Source organism: Panthera onca, chromosome C2 (assembly GCF_046562875.1).
Source record: "Panthera onca isolate mPanOnc1 chromosome C2, mPanOnc1 haplotype 2, whole genome shotgun sequence".
Lineage (NCBI taxonomy): Eukaryota > Metazoa > Chordata > Mammalia > Carnivora > Felidae > Panthera > Panthera onca.
In genome coordinates, this window is record NC_138347.1 from 9,248,370 (window position 1) to 9,265,676 (window position 17,307).

At 47.5% G+C, this 17,307-nt stretch overlaps 1 protein-coding gene across 3 annotated transcripts in view; it reads right to left on the reverse strand.

Moving 5' to 3' along the window:
* DOP1B (DOP1 leucine zipper like protein B) overlaps positions 1 to 16,765 on the reverse strand; it is a 103,765-nt gene extending 87,000 nt beyond the window's left edge. For 2 of the 3 annotated variants that reach the window (XM_060640473.3, XM_060640472.3), the window contains exons 1-2: positions 16,571 to 16,763; positions 9,721 to 9,885 (exon numbers count right to left, since the gene is read on the reverse strand). In XM_060640473.3, the coding sequence (XP_060496456.3) occupies positions 9,721 to 9,858 (138 nt within the window). In that variant the 5' untranslated portion in view covers positions 9,859 to 9,885; positions 16,571 to 16,763. Of the gene's footprint in view, positions 1 to 9,720; positions 9,886 to 16,570 lie in introns of all 3 variants that reach the window. The other variant, XR_009612504.3, reaches the window with a different exon arrangement.
* Between the last annotated feature and the right edge of the window lie 542 nt (positions 16,766 to 17,307).

The following is a 17,307-nucleotide window of genomic DNA, read 5'->3' on the forward strand; positions in this document are numbered from 1 at the left end:
CCTCCTGAAGATGTGTTTTGAGATACAGTCACACTGAGGGTTAGGCCTCCAACGTACAAGTTTGGTGGGGTTGGGGGAGACATAATTCGGTTCATAGCACTTTCCTTACAATGGCTGACAGGAAATTTCTAATTTCATAACTTTCTTGACAGAATTTATAAAATGTGAGCAGACAACAAGCTCTTACCCTTGTCCATAAACTCAATTCTGCCAGATGAGCTTCCCCGCTCCCTCCCTCAAGATGGGTTTTTGTCATTAGATTGCTGGAGGAACAAATCACCTGCCCGAATCTGGACTATTTCTGCCCCACCAGCAGACCTCAAAGAACAGCAAAAATATCCTCTGCTCACATGCAAAACATATACACTACCCTAGCTATAAATTATCGAAAGGATAACAGCCTCCCGATTTCAGCACAGAAATGTTCTTTCCAAAGGACCATGCCAGCCTCATGCCAACACGTGTTTGAGAGGCTCACATGAGGCGGCCACCACAAGCCCAAACCAGCGACGCCCGTGCTGATCCTCAGCCCCTTCTGGAGAACCTGCGAGAGGGTGAGAAGCCACAATGCCGTCTGAGCCCCATACGTCACCTACCGAGAGGAGGAGGCCCGAACAGCAGCAGAGGACCCGGCAGCCTCTGCCTCACATTAGGATCAGGAGCTCTGCCTGACATTCTGTTAGCTAGCTATGTCTCCAGGACCGAAGTTCTGGTGCCCAGACAATCAGCACGTTGCCAGAAGCCAATGGGCCTTGTGCTTACCACCCGTTCTAGTTTACCGACCCATGAAGATTCAGTAACTGCCAAAGACAGGCTTTCAATCTGGTCTCTTCCCAGAAGGCACTCAGGCCACATCTTTCCAATGTGACCCTGACACCACACTTAACTGACAACTTCCACCCCCAGGGTCACAGCAGCAGAAGGTTGCTGGAAAATGACTACAATATCTGCCCCAAACTGAGGTACCACACTCTAACACGTGGGACCCCCAAAGTAAGATGACAAGAAGGAACCGGGCATCACACAGGCTCAGAGCTACAAGTCATAAACAGTGAAGGCTGAGAGGGGTTGAGGCCCTACCCCGGGTCACCGGCTAGAGGGGATCTGGAGCAGTGATTTAAACCACATCTCACTGGAAGCATGAAGAGGCTGGGGAGGAGGACATAGAGAGACACGTGGGAAAGGACAATGTCCCCCGCCAAAAAGACACCCCACAACTAAGCCCTTATGAAAAAACTGGTGCAGGGCTAGTGAGGTGCAGTCAAATGGGACACCAATCATTAGTGTCACAGTCTGAATGTTTGTGTCCCACAGTGCGATGGTATTAATGGGGGGTGGGGGTGGCTGTGGAAGGTGGCCCTCATGAGGTTAGTGCCCTTAGAGAAAGGACCTCACAGGGCTCTCCCACCCCTTCCGCCAGGTGAGGAGGTGATGCAAGACCGCCACTGTGAACCAGGAAGCAGCCCGCACTAGGCCCTGAATCTGCTGGTGCCCAGATTTGACTCCCAGCCTCCAGAACTGGGAAAGGCTGGCTGTTCAGAAGCCCAGTCTGGGGTTATTTCTTTATAGCAGCTCACACAGACTAAGACAGCCAGGAAGGTGGCCTAGAGTGACTCAGAAGTTCTTGGCACACATTGAATCACCATGCATATGAGAAGTGAAGTTCTTCACGACATTGTGGGGCAATAAAAAAAGATTAAGGAAGTAACACTCTACTGTTCCATAAGGGATGTGATGAAAAACCATCCAGGATGCCATCAGAAATGAGCTTTTTGAAAAAACTGACTTACACGGAAAAACAATCTGTGCTTCATTGTCAGACCCTGTTACAGGCTAAATTGTGTCCCCCCAAATTCATAAGTTGAAACCCTAATCTCTAATACTTCACAGTATGACTATATTTGGAGACAGGGACTTTAGAAAGATAACTACGGCAAAATGTGACTGTCTAGGGAACGTCCAATATGACTGATGTCTTTGTAAGACATCAAGACACAGACATGCACACTGGAGAGACCACATGAGATCCGAGTGAGAAGTTGGCTGCCTACAAGCCAAAGAGAGAGGCCTCAAAAGAAACCACCTCAGCCGGCACCTTGATCTTGGGCTTCTAGCCTCCAGAACTATGGGAAAGTTAATTTCCGTTAGGTCACCCAGCCTGTGGGATTTTGCTATGACAGCCTTAGCTGATTAACATAAGACCTCAGACCAAAGGGGCTTTATCTGAACTAACACGATCTAACAGAGAAAAGTAGTTGACTAGAACTAGGGCAAAAATCGAGATCCAGGGGCGCTTGGGTGGCTCAGTCGGTTCAGTTCAGGTCATGATCTCACAGTCCGTGAGTTCGAGCCATGTGTCAGGCTCTGTGCTGACAGCTCAGAGCCTAGAGCCTGGAGCCTGCTTTGGATTCTGTGTCTCCCTCCCTCTCTGCCCCTCCCCTGCTCATGCTCTGTCTCTCTCTGTCTCAAAAATAAATAAAAACATTAAAAAAAAATAAAAAAAAAAATCGAGATCCAGCTCAGACTCCTCGAGTTTCCAGGCAAAAGAGGTCCCGGGGCTAATCAGTTCAGTGTAGACCAGAAACGTTCACCAGGTCTCCCATCTCCAGCCCACATTCTTCCCCAAATAGTGCTAATTCTGAGATGCCACAGGGGGGCTGTGCTTTACCAAGGAGGTGTCATCATTAAGTGATAAGACTTGAGAAGCTGAAACGTATCACAATACCCATAATATTTCTCGTTATTCGTGTCACCTGCTTTCTGGCCATTTTGTGAAACAAAGTGGTACCGAAAAAAAGCCACAAAAAAGGTGCTTCATTTAGGACCATTATGAAGTTTTTAAAAAAGAGGTTTCGGTGATAAGATTTTCAAATGTCCAGAGTTTATTCATTTCTACTATCCTTCATTTCAATAATCAAAGTCATAATCCAGGCTTGGCAAGTGGTTGGGTTCATAAGAGCTCAACATGCCGCCTGTTAATTAAAATTTATCTAAAAATAATCAGTGAAAGATGATGGCTTGGCATCTCAGATAAACAATTAAGCAAAATCTACCCTATTCATGTTGATACACCTGAAAGCAATCAAAGATAAACTTTTTCTACTACATAAAAATCTCAAAATCATACTGTAAGTTTGGCAAACAAACAAAAACCCTGATATACTTAGAACACAAAGATAGTCTGACAAACCAAGACTTTTTGGGGCTCAGTTTCCTCATTTGCTAAGCCTGGAGCTAGATGAGCTTTCTGTTCTGTCTACGGTTTACATTTTATAACCAGCAATCACCTACCTTAATTAAAAAGTATCTTGATCTAACCTTACTATTAACCTATAATATTGCTTCCATTTGCATTATGAACATTTTTTACTAATTCATCACCCATCTACTCACTGAATCTCTGTGTACACCCATGAGCTCAGGAAGCCTGACCACCACCACAGCCTTAAATCCCTTATTCACATCAATTCCTACTAAGGTTCCCCGAATACAGTTGTGAGTCTCCCAGAAGTTAGGTAGCTGCCAACACTGATCGGGGCTTGCTCCATCCAGCACTTCCTGAACCTCCAGTAACTCTGATCTGACCACAAAAGCTGCCCATGCCACCCCAGCAGGCTCCTGCGCTCGGGCTCACTGCCCACACATCAACCAGAAGGATTCTTCCAGCAGGCGAGGCAGAAGTCACCTGGCTTCTCCTCCCTTGCAGAACAAAACCCCGTCATCTGCCCTAGCTATCTCTCTTCCCTCATCTCCTCTCACCTCTCTACTCCAGTCACACCCACCCCCTACTGTACCTTGGACACAGTCCCACACCCCAGATGGTCTCCCCACCAGCTTGCTCACTGCATCCAGGCCTCTACTCAAATCTCAAATGTCACATTATCAGAGCACCCCACCCTCCTTCCTCACTACCCTACTTCCCTTCCCTGGTTTATTTTTCCTTAGCATTCAGCACCGGATATCACATATTTATTCACTGTCTGCCTTCTGCCAACAAAGCCTTATGAACTTTGTGTTCAATGCCATATCCCCAGCACCTAGGTGTTCGGTCTATCTTGGTTCTACCACTGTATTACTTTGCTAAGGCTGCTGTAACGTAGCACTACACATTGGATGGCTTAAACAACAGAAGAAGATTGTCTCTGAGTTCTGGAGGCCAGAAGTCCTAGCTCAAGGTGTCAGCTGGCTGGTTCCTTTGGGGGCTGTGAGGGAGAATACCTCCAGACTGCTCCTCTTGCTTCTGGAAGTTTGCTGGCAATCTCCAGTGTTCCTTGCCTTATAATTGCATCAGCCAGACCTCTGCCTTCACTTTCATATGGGGTCTTCCCTCTGTGCATGTCTGTGTCTGAGTCCAAATTGCCCCCTTTTAGAAGGACTCTAGTCCAAGTGGACCAGGGCCCACCCTAATCTAGTGACTTCACTTTAACTCGATTAGCTCTGTAAAGACCAGATCTCCAAATAAGGTCACACTCTGAGATACTGGGGGTTAAGACGAGAACCTATCTTTTTTGGAGGACGTAATTCAACCCATAACCACCACTTAGCAGCTGTACGACATGGGGCAAGTTAGTTAGCCTTCATCAATAAAATGGGTCTTAATAATTCATTGCACCTACTTCATCTGGATAATGAAGATAGTGCCCCTGACAGCAAAGAGGTTATCACTGCCCCCTTATGTGAGCCATACAGATAATGACTTGAAAAAAAGCTCAAGAGCATGGGCTTTGCAGCCAGGCAGCCAGGGTTTGAGCTCTCTGCGCTTGCAGGCTCGAATACTGCAGAAGTTTCTTAATTTGAGATCAAGCATATCTCCAGATACACAGTATTATAAAATAATGCACGCCAAGTCCTTAGCACACAGTATGCTCTCTAGGAATGTCCACTGTCACAGGCAGGGCTGAGGCAAAGATGGACAGTGTCACCTCATCCCACTGATGTCTTGCAAGTTTCTCGCTCATCACTTAATCATACATAGCAGCAGAGCACAGGAAGCTTGATCACAGAAAACACAGTAGAGCCGTTACATGGAACTGGGTACCAACTGTAACAAAAAGTTGTCTTTTGAAACTTTTATTCACTATCACTCATATCCAACTGCCTACTGACATCACGTGGGGACATCCACCAGAAACATCAAACTAACCCATCCCTCGGTCTCCCTGCTCACCCCATGAAGTGGGCCCCGCCCCCAGGGTCCCCGTTGCATCTTGTGGCTTCTCAAGCCAACAGCCTGGGAGAAAACCTGTGAATCCTACTGGACTCCTCTTCTTCTCTTGTATCCCAAATCCAATCCATGAGCAAATCCTGTTACACCTTCAAAATATATCAGAATCCAAACTTTTCTCCACTGGTGCACCTATGTTACAGCAACGGCCCCTAAATGGTCTCCCTGTTTCTGCCTTGCCTGACTCCTACCCATTTTCTAGCCCCCACGGAGCAACTGGAGCCGGCTCCAGTGGGCTAAGCCGGGCTACGCTACTCACTCAACTCCCCTCCGGGGCTCCCCCACGCAGTCCCTGACTCAGTGGCCACTGTCAGACTCCAGTTTTAAAGGACCTACAAGACTGGATGCCCTCCCCACCCCTTACCTCTATAGCCTTGTGAACTACCCTTTCCCCATCCCTCGCCTGCTTTGTGACCTCACTGGCCTCAGACACACGAGAGCCTCTACACTTAGCCAAAGGGCACTTTCTCAACGGAGCCTTCCTTAAAGACCCCATTTACTATCACAACGTGTCCTCAACACTCACCGTCCCTTCCCTTCTTTACTGTTCCCATTCGCTCATCACTATCTACCCGCCCGTATATTTTGTTTATTATCCAGCTTTCCCCTGATCCCGGTGTGGGCAGAGTCTTGGTTTTGTTCTCTGCTCTGCCCTGACACCTAGGACAGTACTAGCACGTTGCAGGGACTCCCATAGTTACCGAATGAATAGCCAGTGCTTTTAAAGCTCCTCCAAAAAGGGTTCATCTCTACTCGATAACCTGCATTTTAAAAGGTGGGTTAAGGGGCGCCTGGCTGGCTCAGTTGGGGGAGTGAATGACTCTTGATCCCAAGGTCGTGAGTTTGAGCCCCAGGTTGGGAATGGAGATCATGTAAATAAATGAACTTAAAAAAAAATAATAATAAAAGGTGGGTTAAAACGATTAAACATTTTAGGAAGTTTGTCAGGCATATCGAAACGAGGCTTGTTTAACGGACTACCTTGTGGCTTGAGAACTGTACTTACCAAGTTTATTATCTTACCTAGCTCAAAATGCATATGTTCCTGAATAAACTGAAAGACATCCTGTATTCATGGACTCAAAGACTTAATACTGTTCACATGGCAACACTCCCCAAAGTGATCTACTGAGTCGATATAATTTCTGTCAGAATCCCACCAGGCTTGTTGGCAGAAACTGACAAGCTGATCCTAAAAGGCATATGGAACTTCAAGGAATCCAGAACGGCCAGAACAACGGTGAAAAGAACAACAAAGAGCAACAAAATCATTCCCCCATCTCAAAGCTTACTACAAAGCCTCAGTAATCAAAATGTGTGGTGTTGGCATAAGGATAGACAGGTCAATGGAAAAGAAATGGAAGTCCGGACATAAACCCAACTTATGGCCAACTGATTTTCAACAAGGGTTCCAAGGCCCTCGGAAAGAACAGTGTCTTCAACGGATGGTGCGGGAACAATTGGATTTCCTCATGCAAAAGAATATGCTCGGAGCCTTACCTCACACCATGCACAAAAATTAACTCAAGATGGATCAAAGACCTAAACATAAGATCTAAAACTGTAAAACTCTCAGAAGAAAATACAGGGGCAAATCTTCACGATTTGGGATTCAGCAAGTTTCTCAGATATGACATCAGAAGCACGAGCAACAGAAGAAAAAGTTGATAGCTTGGACTACATAAAACTAAAAAGTTTTTGCATAAAGGATGCCATCAAAAAGGTGAAAAGACAACATAAGAATGGGAAAAAAATATTTGCAAACCATATATCCAATAAGGGCCTAGTATCCAGAATATGTAAAGAACTCTTACACATCAACAACAAAAAGACAACCCACTTTAAAAAATGGGCAAAGATTTTGAGCAGAAATTTCTCCAAAGAAGACATACAAGGGCGACCAGGCGGCTCAGTCGGTTGAGCGTCCAACTCTTGGTTTCAGCTCAGGTCACGATCTCACGGTTCGTTGTTTGAGCCCCACACTGAACTCGGCACTGATGGTGTGGAGCCTGCTGGGGATTCTCTCCCTATGTCTCTTTCTCAAATAAATAAACAAATAAATAAATAAACAAATATACATATATATTTTATATGTATACAGATGGCCAATAAGCACGTGAAAAAATACCCAAATTATTGGTCATTAGGAAAATGCAAATCAGAACCACAATGAGACACCACTACGACAGCTATCATCAAAATTTTTTTAAAAATCTAAATGTTGGTGAAGATACGAAGAAACTGGAATGTTCAACCATCGCTAGTGGCCATGTAAACTGGTGCCACCTCAGAAAACAGTCTGGTGGTTCCTTGAGAAGTTACACATAGAATTACCACGTGACTCAGTAATTCCACTTCTAGGTCTCTATACCCCACAGGAATGAAGACAGATGTTGAAACAAAAATTTGTCCATAAATGTTCACAGCAGCACTATCCCTAAGAGCCAAAAGGCAAAAACACAAGTGTCCATCAGTAGGTGAACAGATACACAAAATGTGGTCTATCCATACAATGGAGTATTATTCAGCCACAAAAGTCAGTGAAGCAATGACACATGCTACAACATGAATGAACCCTGAAAACAGGCTGAGTTAAACCAGACACTGAAGGACAGTGTATGTGTGCATTTTTCATGAAATGTCCATAGACACAGAAAGTAGATTAGTGGTTGCCGGGGCCTGTGTGGGGAGGCTGGGGGGGATGGGGAAGGTTTCCTCTCGGGGTGGTATAAACCTTCTGGAATTAGATAGTGGTGATGGTTGCACAACACTGCGAATGTAGTAAAAGCCATGTAACTGTAAGCTCTAAAATGGTTACATGACAAATTCTAGGTTATGTCAATTTTACTGCAACAAAAAATAATGGACACACCCTGTCCCAAAATAAGTATGCTATTTTTAGATTCCAGGAGAGTCAAGCACTAAACTATGGAAACATCTAGAAGAACCTGAATATGCCTAAATCCCATTCCAGCGCTTCTCCCTTTCCCCTAAAGGGAGACCCACCTTCATGAATGACAGTGACTACTGTGTTTAGCTTGCACATTCCACAGTCAGAGCTCTACAGCCAAAGAACTCTCCAGCTCTTATCTGCTGTTTTATTACACCTAGTTATCCCGGCAAGCACCAGCCGTGGCATTCACAAGTGATAAATATACCTTGAAAGAGATCACGTCGTTTCCCGGCCACTACCTGTCATGACTGCCTACCTCCACTGTGCCTGACAGGCATCTGTGAAGGCCGACAGCTGCTCTCTGGTAGTCAGTGCTGGACTGCTAGCTGGACTGTAATCATGGTCAGGCTGCTGGAATTTTTCACTCCCTCCCCAGACCCCTCCCGCATTCCCTGCAGAGGTCAATTCTTTCCCTTCGTTAGAGGACCCTGGTGTGTGGGACCTGGTGAGTGGAGATCTGCAGAGTAGGTATGGGTATCTCTCAAGTCCCATATGGCACTAGCGTTCCAAACTCAGGTATCCTGGCCAAGGGCCTCGGCCAGGCAGCAACGGAGCCCGGGATTGGCACCTTCAAGCCCAAATATCTTCTACCTACAGTAGAAGCACTGGGCATTACTAGGTCATCCTGCTGGGCAGGATGGGAACATACAGTGGTCCCATCTATAGGACACAAGGTCAAACCTGCATGCGACCAGTTTTGCTCTTCCTAGACTTGGCCCTTTTCTCCTAGTCCAAACACACTCACAATTTCTGGGCAGATTTCAATATTGATGGTAACTCATGGAAGACCAAAATTTGACAATCTGCAGTAAAAATGGCCATAAAAGTAGACTGAAAAAGAAAAAGCCATAAAAATCCTAAGTAATACCTGAAAAATAATTCGTCTTTGAATAACTGATTGGACAATTTTATAGTTTATCTTGTTTAGATGTAAATATAGTTGAGAAAGAGACTGTTCAGCTATTCCATTGACTACATCCACGGTATAATTCTATTATCAGGGAAAAAAAAAAAAAAGGAGGTAAGCATACTGACCAGGATAACAGCAGGTAACTGGGTGACAGAATTATGGGTAGTTTTTTTTTTTTAACATGAAATTTATTGTCAAATTGGTTTCCATACAACACCCAGTGCTCACCCCAAAAGGTGCCCTCCTCAATACCCATCACCCACCCTCCCCTCCCTCCCACCCCCCATCAACCCTCAGTTTGTTCTCGGTTTTTAAGAGTCTCTTATGCTTTGGCTCCCTCCCTCTCTAACATGGGTAGTTTTTCTTATCAGTATTTCCTAGTTGTTATAATCAACATGTTGTGTAACAACAACAAAAAAAGATAATTCCCCGCCTGGCCTAGTCAGTAGAACAGGCAACTCTTGATCTCTGGGTCTTGAGTTCAAGCCCCACATTGAGTGTAGAGCTTACTTAAATAAATAAAAGTTAAAAAAAAAAATAAGATCTTTTTTTAAAAAAGGTAATTTCTTGAAATAATAAAAGACAGTGGTGTCCCCCCCCCCCCCCATGCAATCCAGTCTCCACCCCACCTACCTTGTTGAGCTTGCCCAGTGAAGATATGAGATCCGCCCATTCACTTGAGGACTCAAAATTTCTTAAAGCCTTTTCAATCACTGAAGAGTAATTTCTGTATCTGTAATCATTTAAGAGTTCCTGCTCTTCTGGATCCATCTTACATTCTCACAGTGGAGAAAGGATCTAAAAGTGAATTAAGAAATAAATGAGGGAGCTACCCAAGGACACAAAGCGTTCCCAGCCCAGAGCTACAGAGGACACGCGTCCACAAACACTACTGTGCACAAACGTACTCAGCAATCCAATTCAAATATTTGGCAAGGCTTCTGGGCCAGGCACTGTGGTAGATAAAAGATAAACAGTTCCGGCCCTCTTGGATTCTGGAGACAAATGGACGGAGCAGAAAAGAAGCAAAAATGCTAGGATTCCTGAGTTGACAAAATTAATTCTAGGAGTGAAACTTACAAAGCGGCAAACCAACCTTGTTGCCCACTGGTAATTCTGAATGCAGGCGGCCCTTCCCACTGAAGGGCATTTATAAAGGCTAAGAAAAAGCAGGTCAATGCTATTACCCAGAACAACCTCTTTAGTGATCTAGTCCTTTTCGACTAGACTATGTTAGAGGATTGGAAATATTCTAGAGGAAGATCTGATGGAAAAAACAAGAAAAGTTTAAACAATAAGGGTGTAAGAATGCAGTATGTGACCCCAGTGTTGCCAGAAATCCACCATGTGCCTGTTCGGTTACTGAGCTCCAATTACCCACCCATCTCCCCAGCCAGGCACTGCCCTGACAGCTTCATGCCTCAGTGTGAAGAGTCTGGACGCAGGGTGGTGACACCAGGGCCCAAGCAATCACCATTTTATTCTCCTCGCCTTTGTATATTCTTTGACGGATTCTTTTATTTTTCCCTGTGGCCAGATGCATTCATTATGTATGAACCACTGCAGCTGGTATAAAGCCTGAGACCTTTATGGTCTAATTCCAGCTCCAATGGCAACCATTTCCTCTTCTTTTTATCCTCAGTGCGACAAAAGGAAACAAAAAATAACACAGAATACTGCACTGATTTGACTTTGTGGAAATATCTGTCATTTAAACATTATAACGTATGCGTGCTTAGGTCAAGTTTTGTTTTTTTCTTCCTTCATTAAAAAAAATCTGTAGGTCAACCTACCAGTTTATTCAAATAAATAACAACTCTGATATTATTCCAGGGGTGCCTGTGTTTGGCATCCAACTTCGGCACAGGTCACGATCTCCCAGTTTGTGAGTTCAAGCCCGCACTGGGCTCACTGCTGTCAGCACAGAGCCCACTTCAGATCTTCTCTCTCCCTCTCTCTCTCTGTCCCTCCCCGGCTCGTGCTCTCTCTCTCTCTCTAAAATAAATAAACCTTCAAAAAAAAAAAAAAAAGCTATTCCACAAGATATGGAAATGTTGAAAGTCACCAAGTTCCTTACTTCGACATTTTTCTCAAAAAGGCTGCCTTAAGGCTCTGATTTGCCCTCCTTCTTTGGCCTTCATCTGATTAAGATCTATGTAAAGTATGGCAGGCATCTACCCTAAAATTCCTTGTCCCCTTTTCCATACTAAGGGAACACTAAGTTTGCTCGGGGCAGTGCTAACAGTTCCCCGCCTCCCTTGCAGCTAGGTGGCCATTAACAGTTGTAGGCAATGAACAGTCAGTTTGGGGCCATCAGGAAGGCGGTTTGAAAGGAGGTAGACTCTTCTGGCATGGGCCTCCTGCCCTTCACTCTTGCCCTTTTTTCTGCCTGGAACAAAGGTTTAATGTTGGAGGTGAAGCCCCGTGTGGCAACCAAGAAGAAACCACCACCCACAGTGTGCAACTTTTGTGGGTAAGTGGAAAGACACAGCAGCTGAGGCCAGAGATGGCTTTAAGAAGGCATCAAGCCTGGACACTCTGCCTCTGGACTTGATGTTTGCTGCACAGAAGAGATAATGTAAGCCACCGTTGAATCACATTTTGTGATACAACCAAACACGATCAAGCCTGATTGATATACGAGGCTAACAGTCACTAGTACGTAGTCTGAAAAGAGAATAAAATGTAGAGCACTGTGATGTAATTAAATATACTGAAAATGCCATAGTGAGTTTGCTAACAAAGTCGCATGTAGTCAGTCGAAATGGCAAAACCACAGATGAAAGAAACTGAACTGTAGGGGAGCCTGGGTGGCTCAGTCAGTTAAGAATCCTACTCTTGGTTTCAGCTCAGGTCATGATCTCACAGCTTATGGGTTCGATTACTACGTCGGGCTCTATGCTGACAATGTGGAACCTGCTTGGGATTCTCTCTCTATGCCTCCCACCTGCCCACCCCCAGCGTCTCTCTTGCTCTCAAATAAATAACTAGGAAGGAAGGAAGGAAGGAAGGGAAAGAAAGAAAGAAAGAAAGAAAGAAAGAAAGAAAGAAAGAAAGAAAGAAAGAAAAAGAAAGAAAGAAACAAACTGAACTGTAGATACGAAATGTTCTTGAGGCCTGGATCTTTCATTTACTGGCCTTGGCCAAGTTCTAAGAATCCCATGATACCTGCTAGTTCACTTTCTGGTCATTCTGGGCCCACTCTGAGCTCCCAAGGCCACCACAACTTTCAAGTTTCTCACGTCAGTGGGCCTTTACCACTCAGGAGGACTGTGTAGCAGACCACTCCCTCCTTTTCAAAACAGCCTCCTTTCAGCCCACACACTCCTCTGGCCCCACCAGCTTTGAGTGGGTTTCCTTCTCTGTGGTTCCTTCTCCTCTGCAGGCTGATCCTCCTCTACCTGCTGCAAATGTTGGCATGTCCTGGTACCAGGCCTTGGGTCCTCTCTCTCTTTATCCCTGGTCATCTGGCAAATACCATCTTCAAGCTAATGACCCATGCATTCATAATGCCTGCCCAAACTTTCCCCTCTGAGGTCCAAATTCATGCAATTGTCTGCTTGACTCTTCCACTCGGATGAGGCATAGTGTCTCAGCCTTAGTGCATCCCAAACATCCATCAACAAAATACGGTCTAGCCACACAATGAACAGAGTACTGATACACACCACAGTACGGGTGAACCTGAGAAATACATAACGTGGTGGAAGAAGCCACACAAAAGGTCACATACTGGATGATTCTGTTCATACCACATGCCCAGAATAGGTGAAGCTACAGAGATGACGAGCAGATTAGTGGCCTCCTAGGGAAGGGAGTAACAACAGGGAGTTGTTGGGCACGGGATCTTCCTGGAGTAAAGCAAAAGTGCGAAAACTGGATTGTGGCAATGGTTGCACAACTCTGTGAATGACTAAAAATCACCGAACTGTGCCCTTAAATGAAGGTTATGATCTGTAAATTACACTTCAATAAAGCGGTCTTTAAGAAAACCCATACTGTTAGGGCACCTGGGTAGCTCAGCTGGTCGAGCGTCTGACTCTTGATTTCCGCTCAGGTCACGATCTCATGGTTTGTGAGTTCGAACCCCGTGTCTGGCTCTGTGCTGACAGTGTGGAGCTTGCTTGGGATTCTCTCTCTCTCCCCTCCCCTGCTAATGTGTGATGTGTGTGTGTGTGTGTGCATGCACGTGTGTGTATATGTGCACACGCACGCACACGCTCTCTCAAAATAACCTTAAAAAAAACTATACTTAAAAAAATGTTTTTAGTCTTTATTTTTGACAGAGAGAGACAGAAAGACACAGAGAGAGAGACAGAGTGCAAGTGGGGGAGGAACAGAGAGAGAGACACACACACACAGAATCCAAAGCAGGCTCCAGGCTCTGAGCTGTCAGCACAGAGCCCAACACGGGGCTCTAACTCACTAGCTGTGAGCTCATGACCTTAGCCCAAGTCAGACGCTTAACTGACTGAGCCACTCAGGCGCCCGCCCCCCCAAAGAAACTATACTTTTCATGCGACCTGCTCAACATGCTCCTTCTCCAGTCTTCCTTTCCTCAGAAAGTGGCCCCACCATTCACAAGACCTCTGACATCATCCTGGATTCTTCCTTCTCTTCACTTGCCACACTCAACCCAAGTCCTGACTCCTCTTCTTCCAAAACACCTGTGGCCTCAATTGCTCTCCATCCCCGTGGCACCACTGTGCAAGAAGCCACCTTTCCCCTACAAGCTTGCAGGTATTTCCTGACGCTTCTTCTTCACTCTTGCCCCTCTCCAATGCATTTTCACATAGCACCTCAAGAATCCTCTTAAAACATACTTTACAGTACATCTCCACCATGTTTATTATTATTTTTAATGTTTATTTTTGAGAGAGACAGAGAGTAAGTGGGGGAGGAGCAGAGAGAGAGACAGGGAGAGAGACACAGAATCGGAAGAAGGCTCCAGGCTCTGAGCTGTCAGCACAGAGCCCTATGCGGGGCCCAAACCCACAAACCGTGAGATCATGACCTGAGCTAAAGTCGGACGCTTAACCGACTGAGACACCCAGGTGCCCCTACATCCCCACCATGTTTAAACTCTTCCCATTAAGCTTATCATAATCCAAACTTCCTCACCCCTCACCCCATGGCCTACAAGGCTCCATCTATCTCTCTTTGAGGCACTCTGCTTGTTCTAGAGCTAACTCAGCCTATCACAGAGCCTTTGCACATTCTGTGGCTCTCTGCAAAAATATACTGGACTACGTGTATCAACGCACACAGTAAAATTGCCCACTGATCCTTGGGAAGGCTTGTCCCTTTTTCTGAAACACTAGCCATCACACTCCTTAAAAATATTAAAGGATGGTAATGAGAAATGGTACTTTATTTTCCCGAGTAAGGAGTTAGTACACCCAAAGAAACCATAATTGGGTTTTTTCCCCAGGAAATTTACAGGTTTGAAATCCAGCGTCTCTGAACCACTGCAAAACTCCATACATAGTCTGTTCACTATATTAAGTGTCTAAGTACAGGGAAAGGAAACATGGAAAAAACCAGGGTTCCCCTTTCATAGTTCAGAACATAACTGAAAGAGGAAATACCTAAACACATAATTTCAATTTAAGGTGGCCCACGCAGGGACAGAGGGTGTGCCGACATAACACTGGCACAAGGAAAGGACAGAGGAAGCCCAACTACCAGCAGAGGAGTCCTCAAAGTCCACAGGTTTGGGCGGCTAGTTAGTAGGAAGAGAGCCTCGGTCAGCGATCAGGTTCGTGTTTAGGACGTGGCGCCATTGCTCCTGGCAAAGAAGGGGTTGGCCAGGTAAGAGCAGGTAACTGGAGCAGTTCAATGTCATGGCTGGCTACATGAAGAAAGTACTATCTGGTGTAACTAAAAGCACAGATGGGAGGTTTGGAAAGAGGCATTTAAGCAAACTCGTTTATTTCAAATATGGGCATTCAATACTATGCTACTACACAAGCCTTCTGGGCTCAGTAAATCCATCATTATGCATGCATTTATCTTATGCAACACACAGAAGCCTAGGAGATGGGCATTATCTTGATGCTGCTCAAGATGAGGATATTGGGAATCAGAAAAACTGCCCAGGGCCCTCAGCAACCATCGGGCAGAGTTAGGGATCCAGTTCAGGTCAGCATAATGGTACACAGCTTTTACTACGTTATGCGGCAAGTAAAATGAACAGTTCAGCCCTCAAACAGTTCTTTTGACAATGCTCTTGCAATGTATCCTGAGTACCTTTCCTGTGAGAGGCTCAGCTCAGTAAAACTGATGGAGTCCCACAGACTACTAACAATTAAATACACAAAGGAATAACCATATAAACAAGTACATCTGACCAGAAGTAGCCGCCTTAAAATCGAAAATGTCAGCAAGAAATCTCTCACCTTTTCCATTCCTAATTTCTTAGAAAAACAAGTTCAGGTAAAAAAAAAATCAACTGCCCAGATGAGAAGGAAGTTAACCGTAAAGAAATTTACATGAAAGAACATGGGAATAAGATGAAACCAGAGTGAAAAAGGACAAATAGCCATCCTCTCGCAAGAACATTAGATAATGACCCTTAGTCTACAGCACGGAAACACTCTTCTGCCAATGGTTTAATCAACTCTGGGGCACATTATTTTGAATTCGGTCTTTCAGAGTGGTAATTAAATTGCAGCGGAAAAAATTTAAGACCCTAACGGGAGCGGGCTTTGGGCACGGGGGGGGGGGGAAGGCCTCCATCGCCTTACCAAAAAATCCTACAAAGGTTTCTCCAAATATTGAGCAACTGTCCCAGGTTAGGGAAACACCTGCGGCTAACAGTCTCCTTAAGCAGCCCTAGCTGTTGCTAAAGGTCCAACCACGCCGGCCGCAGGCGGCAATCCTGCAAGACTCCGGGGCCAGGATGCGGGGAGAGCGCTCGCACTGCGGCTCGGATCTCTTGTCTTGGGGGCAGTCTAGGAGACTCTGGGGTCCTCCCTCATCAGGAAAGCCCTCAGTTTACAAAGATTTCAGTCCCTAGCCCTCCGCCCGGACCAGGACGGCACAAGCAAACAAAGGCGCGGCTTGCGTCGTCCGCCGGCCGAGGTGAGGGGAAGGCGGGCGGTGACCCACCTGACCTCCACCTGCCCGACGAGAGGCCGGACCGGCCCTGTGTGGACTTGGCCGCACTTCCTCCGCCGCAGAGGGCCGGGGAGACTGGGGGACCCCGCCCTGCCCTCGGGGTGTCCCCGGGGGTCCCGGGCCGGAGCCCACGCCCACGCGCGGCCTCACCGGGGCCGGCCCCGCACTGCAGCAGCGCCCGCCGCGGGCCCCGGCCGCGCTCGGGGGGCTCCCCTCGCCCCGGGACCGCCCCCACAGCGCCGCTCGAACCCTGCGCGTCCGGGGGGAGGACGCCCGCGCCGCCTCGCCGCCCCAGGGCCCGCGGGGGGAGACGCCCGGGGCGCCCGGGCTTCGCCCGGCGGCCGAGGGCGCGGGGCCGGCTTACCGGCGGCGGCGGCGGCGTCCCTGGTCGGCGGGCGCGCCCACGTGCGGCGCGGAAGAGCCGGCCGGGCTGTGGCAGGTAGAGCGAGCGGCCCGCTGCGGCTCAGTCGGGAGCCGGCACCGCGGAGGAAGCACCGCGCCCGAGCCGGAGCTGCCGCGGCCCCAGGCGGTGGGGCGGGACCGTGAGGAGGGCCCTCGGCATGGAGGCGTGGTCATGGCGGGCGGAGGCGGAGCCGGGGCGGGCCCTCGGCGCGCGGGGGCGGAGCCGGGGCGGGACCAAGGGCGAGCCCTCGGTGCGGGGTCAGAGGCAGTAGACGGGCCTTTGATCCGGGGGGCGGGATCAGGAGGCGGTACCTTAGCGTGAGGGGGCGGGTCCTGGGCGAGGACTAGCGAGCTCGGGGCTCCAGCCTCCGGTCTTCCACAGCTTCCAGGCGGTGGGCGTCGCTCTGAGTAGCAGAGACTAACTGCCGCCCTCGCAGCGGGTCTGCTCTGGGGAAGGCCTGCTCCGGTGGGCGGGGTGGCTTCGGCTTTCACCTGGGGCTCCCCCGCCACACCAGAACCTCGGTCAGTGAATCAGCGTACCCCAGGAGGGGCTTTGTAGTTACAGACAAGGAGAACCGCGGGGGCCCAAAAGACTGGGGCCGATGGCACCTGGCTCACCCCATCCTTTCCGCCGGGGCCACACCCAAACCTTTTGCGAGGAGATGAAATGAACCTTTCCATACATGCTGGGGCCTCTGG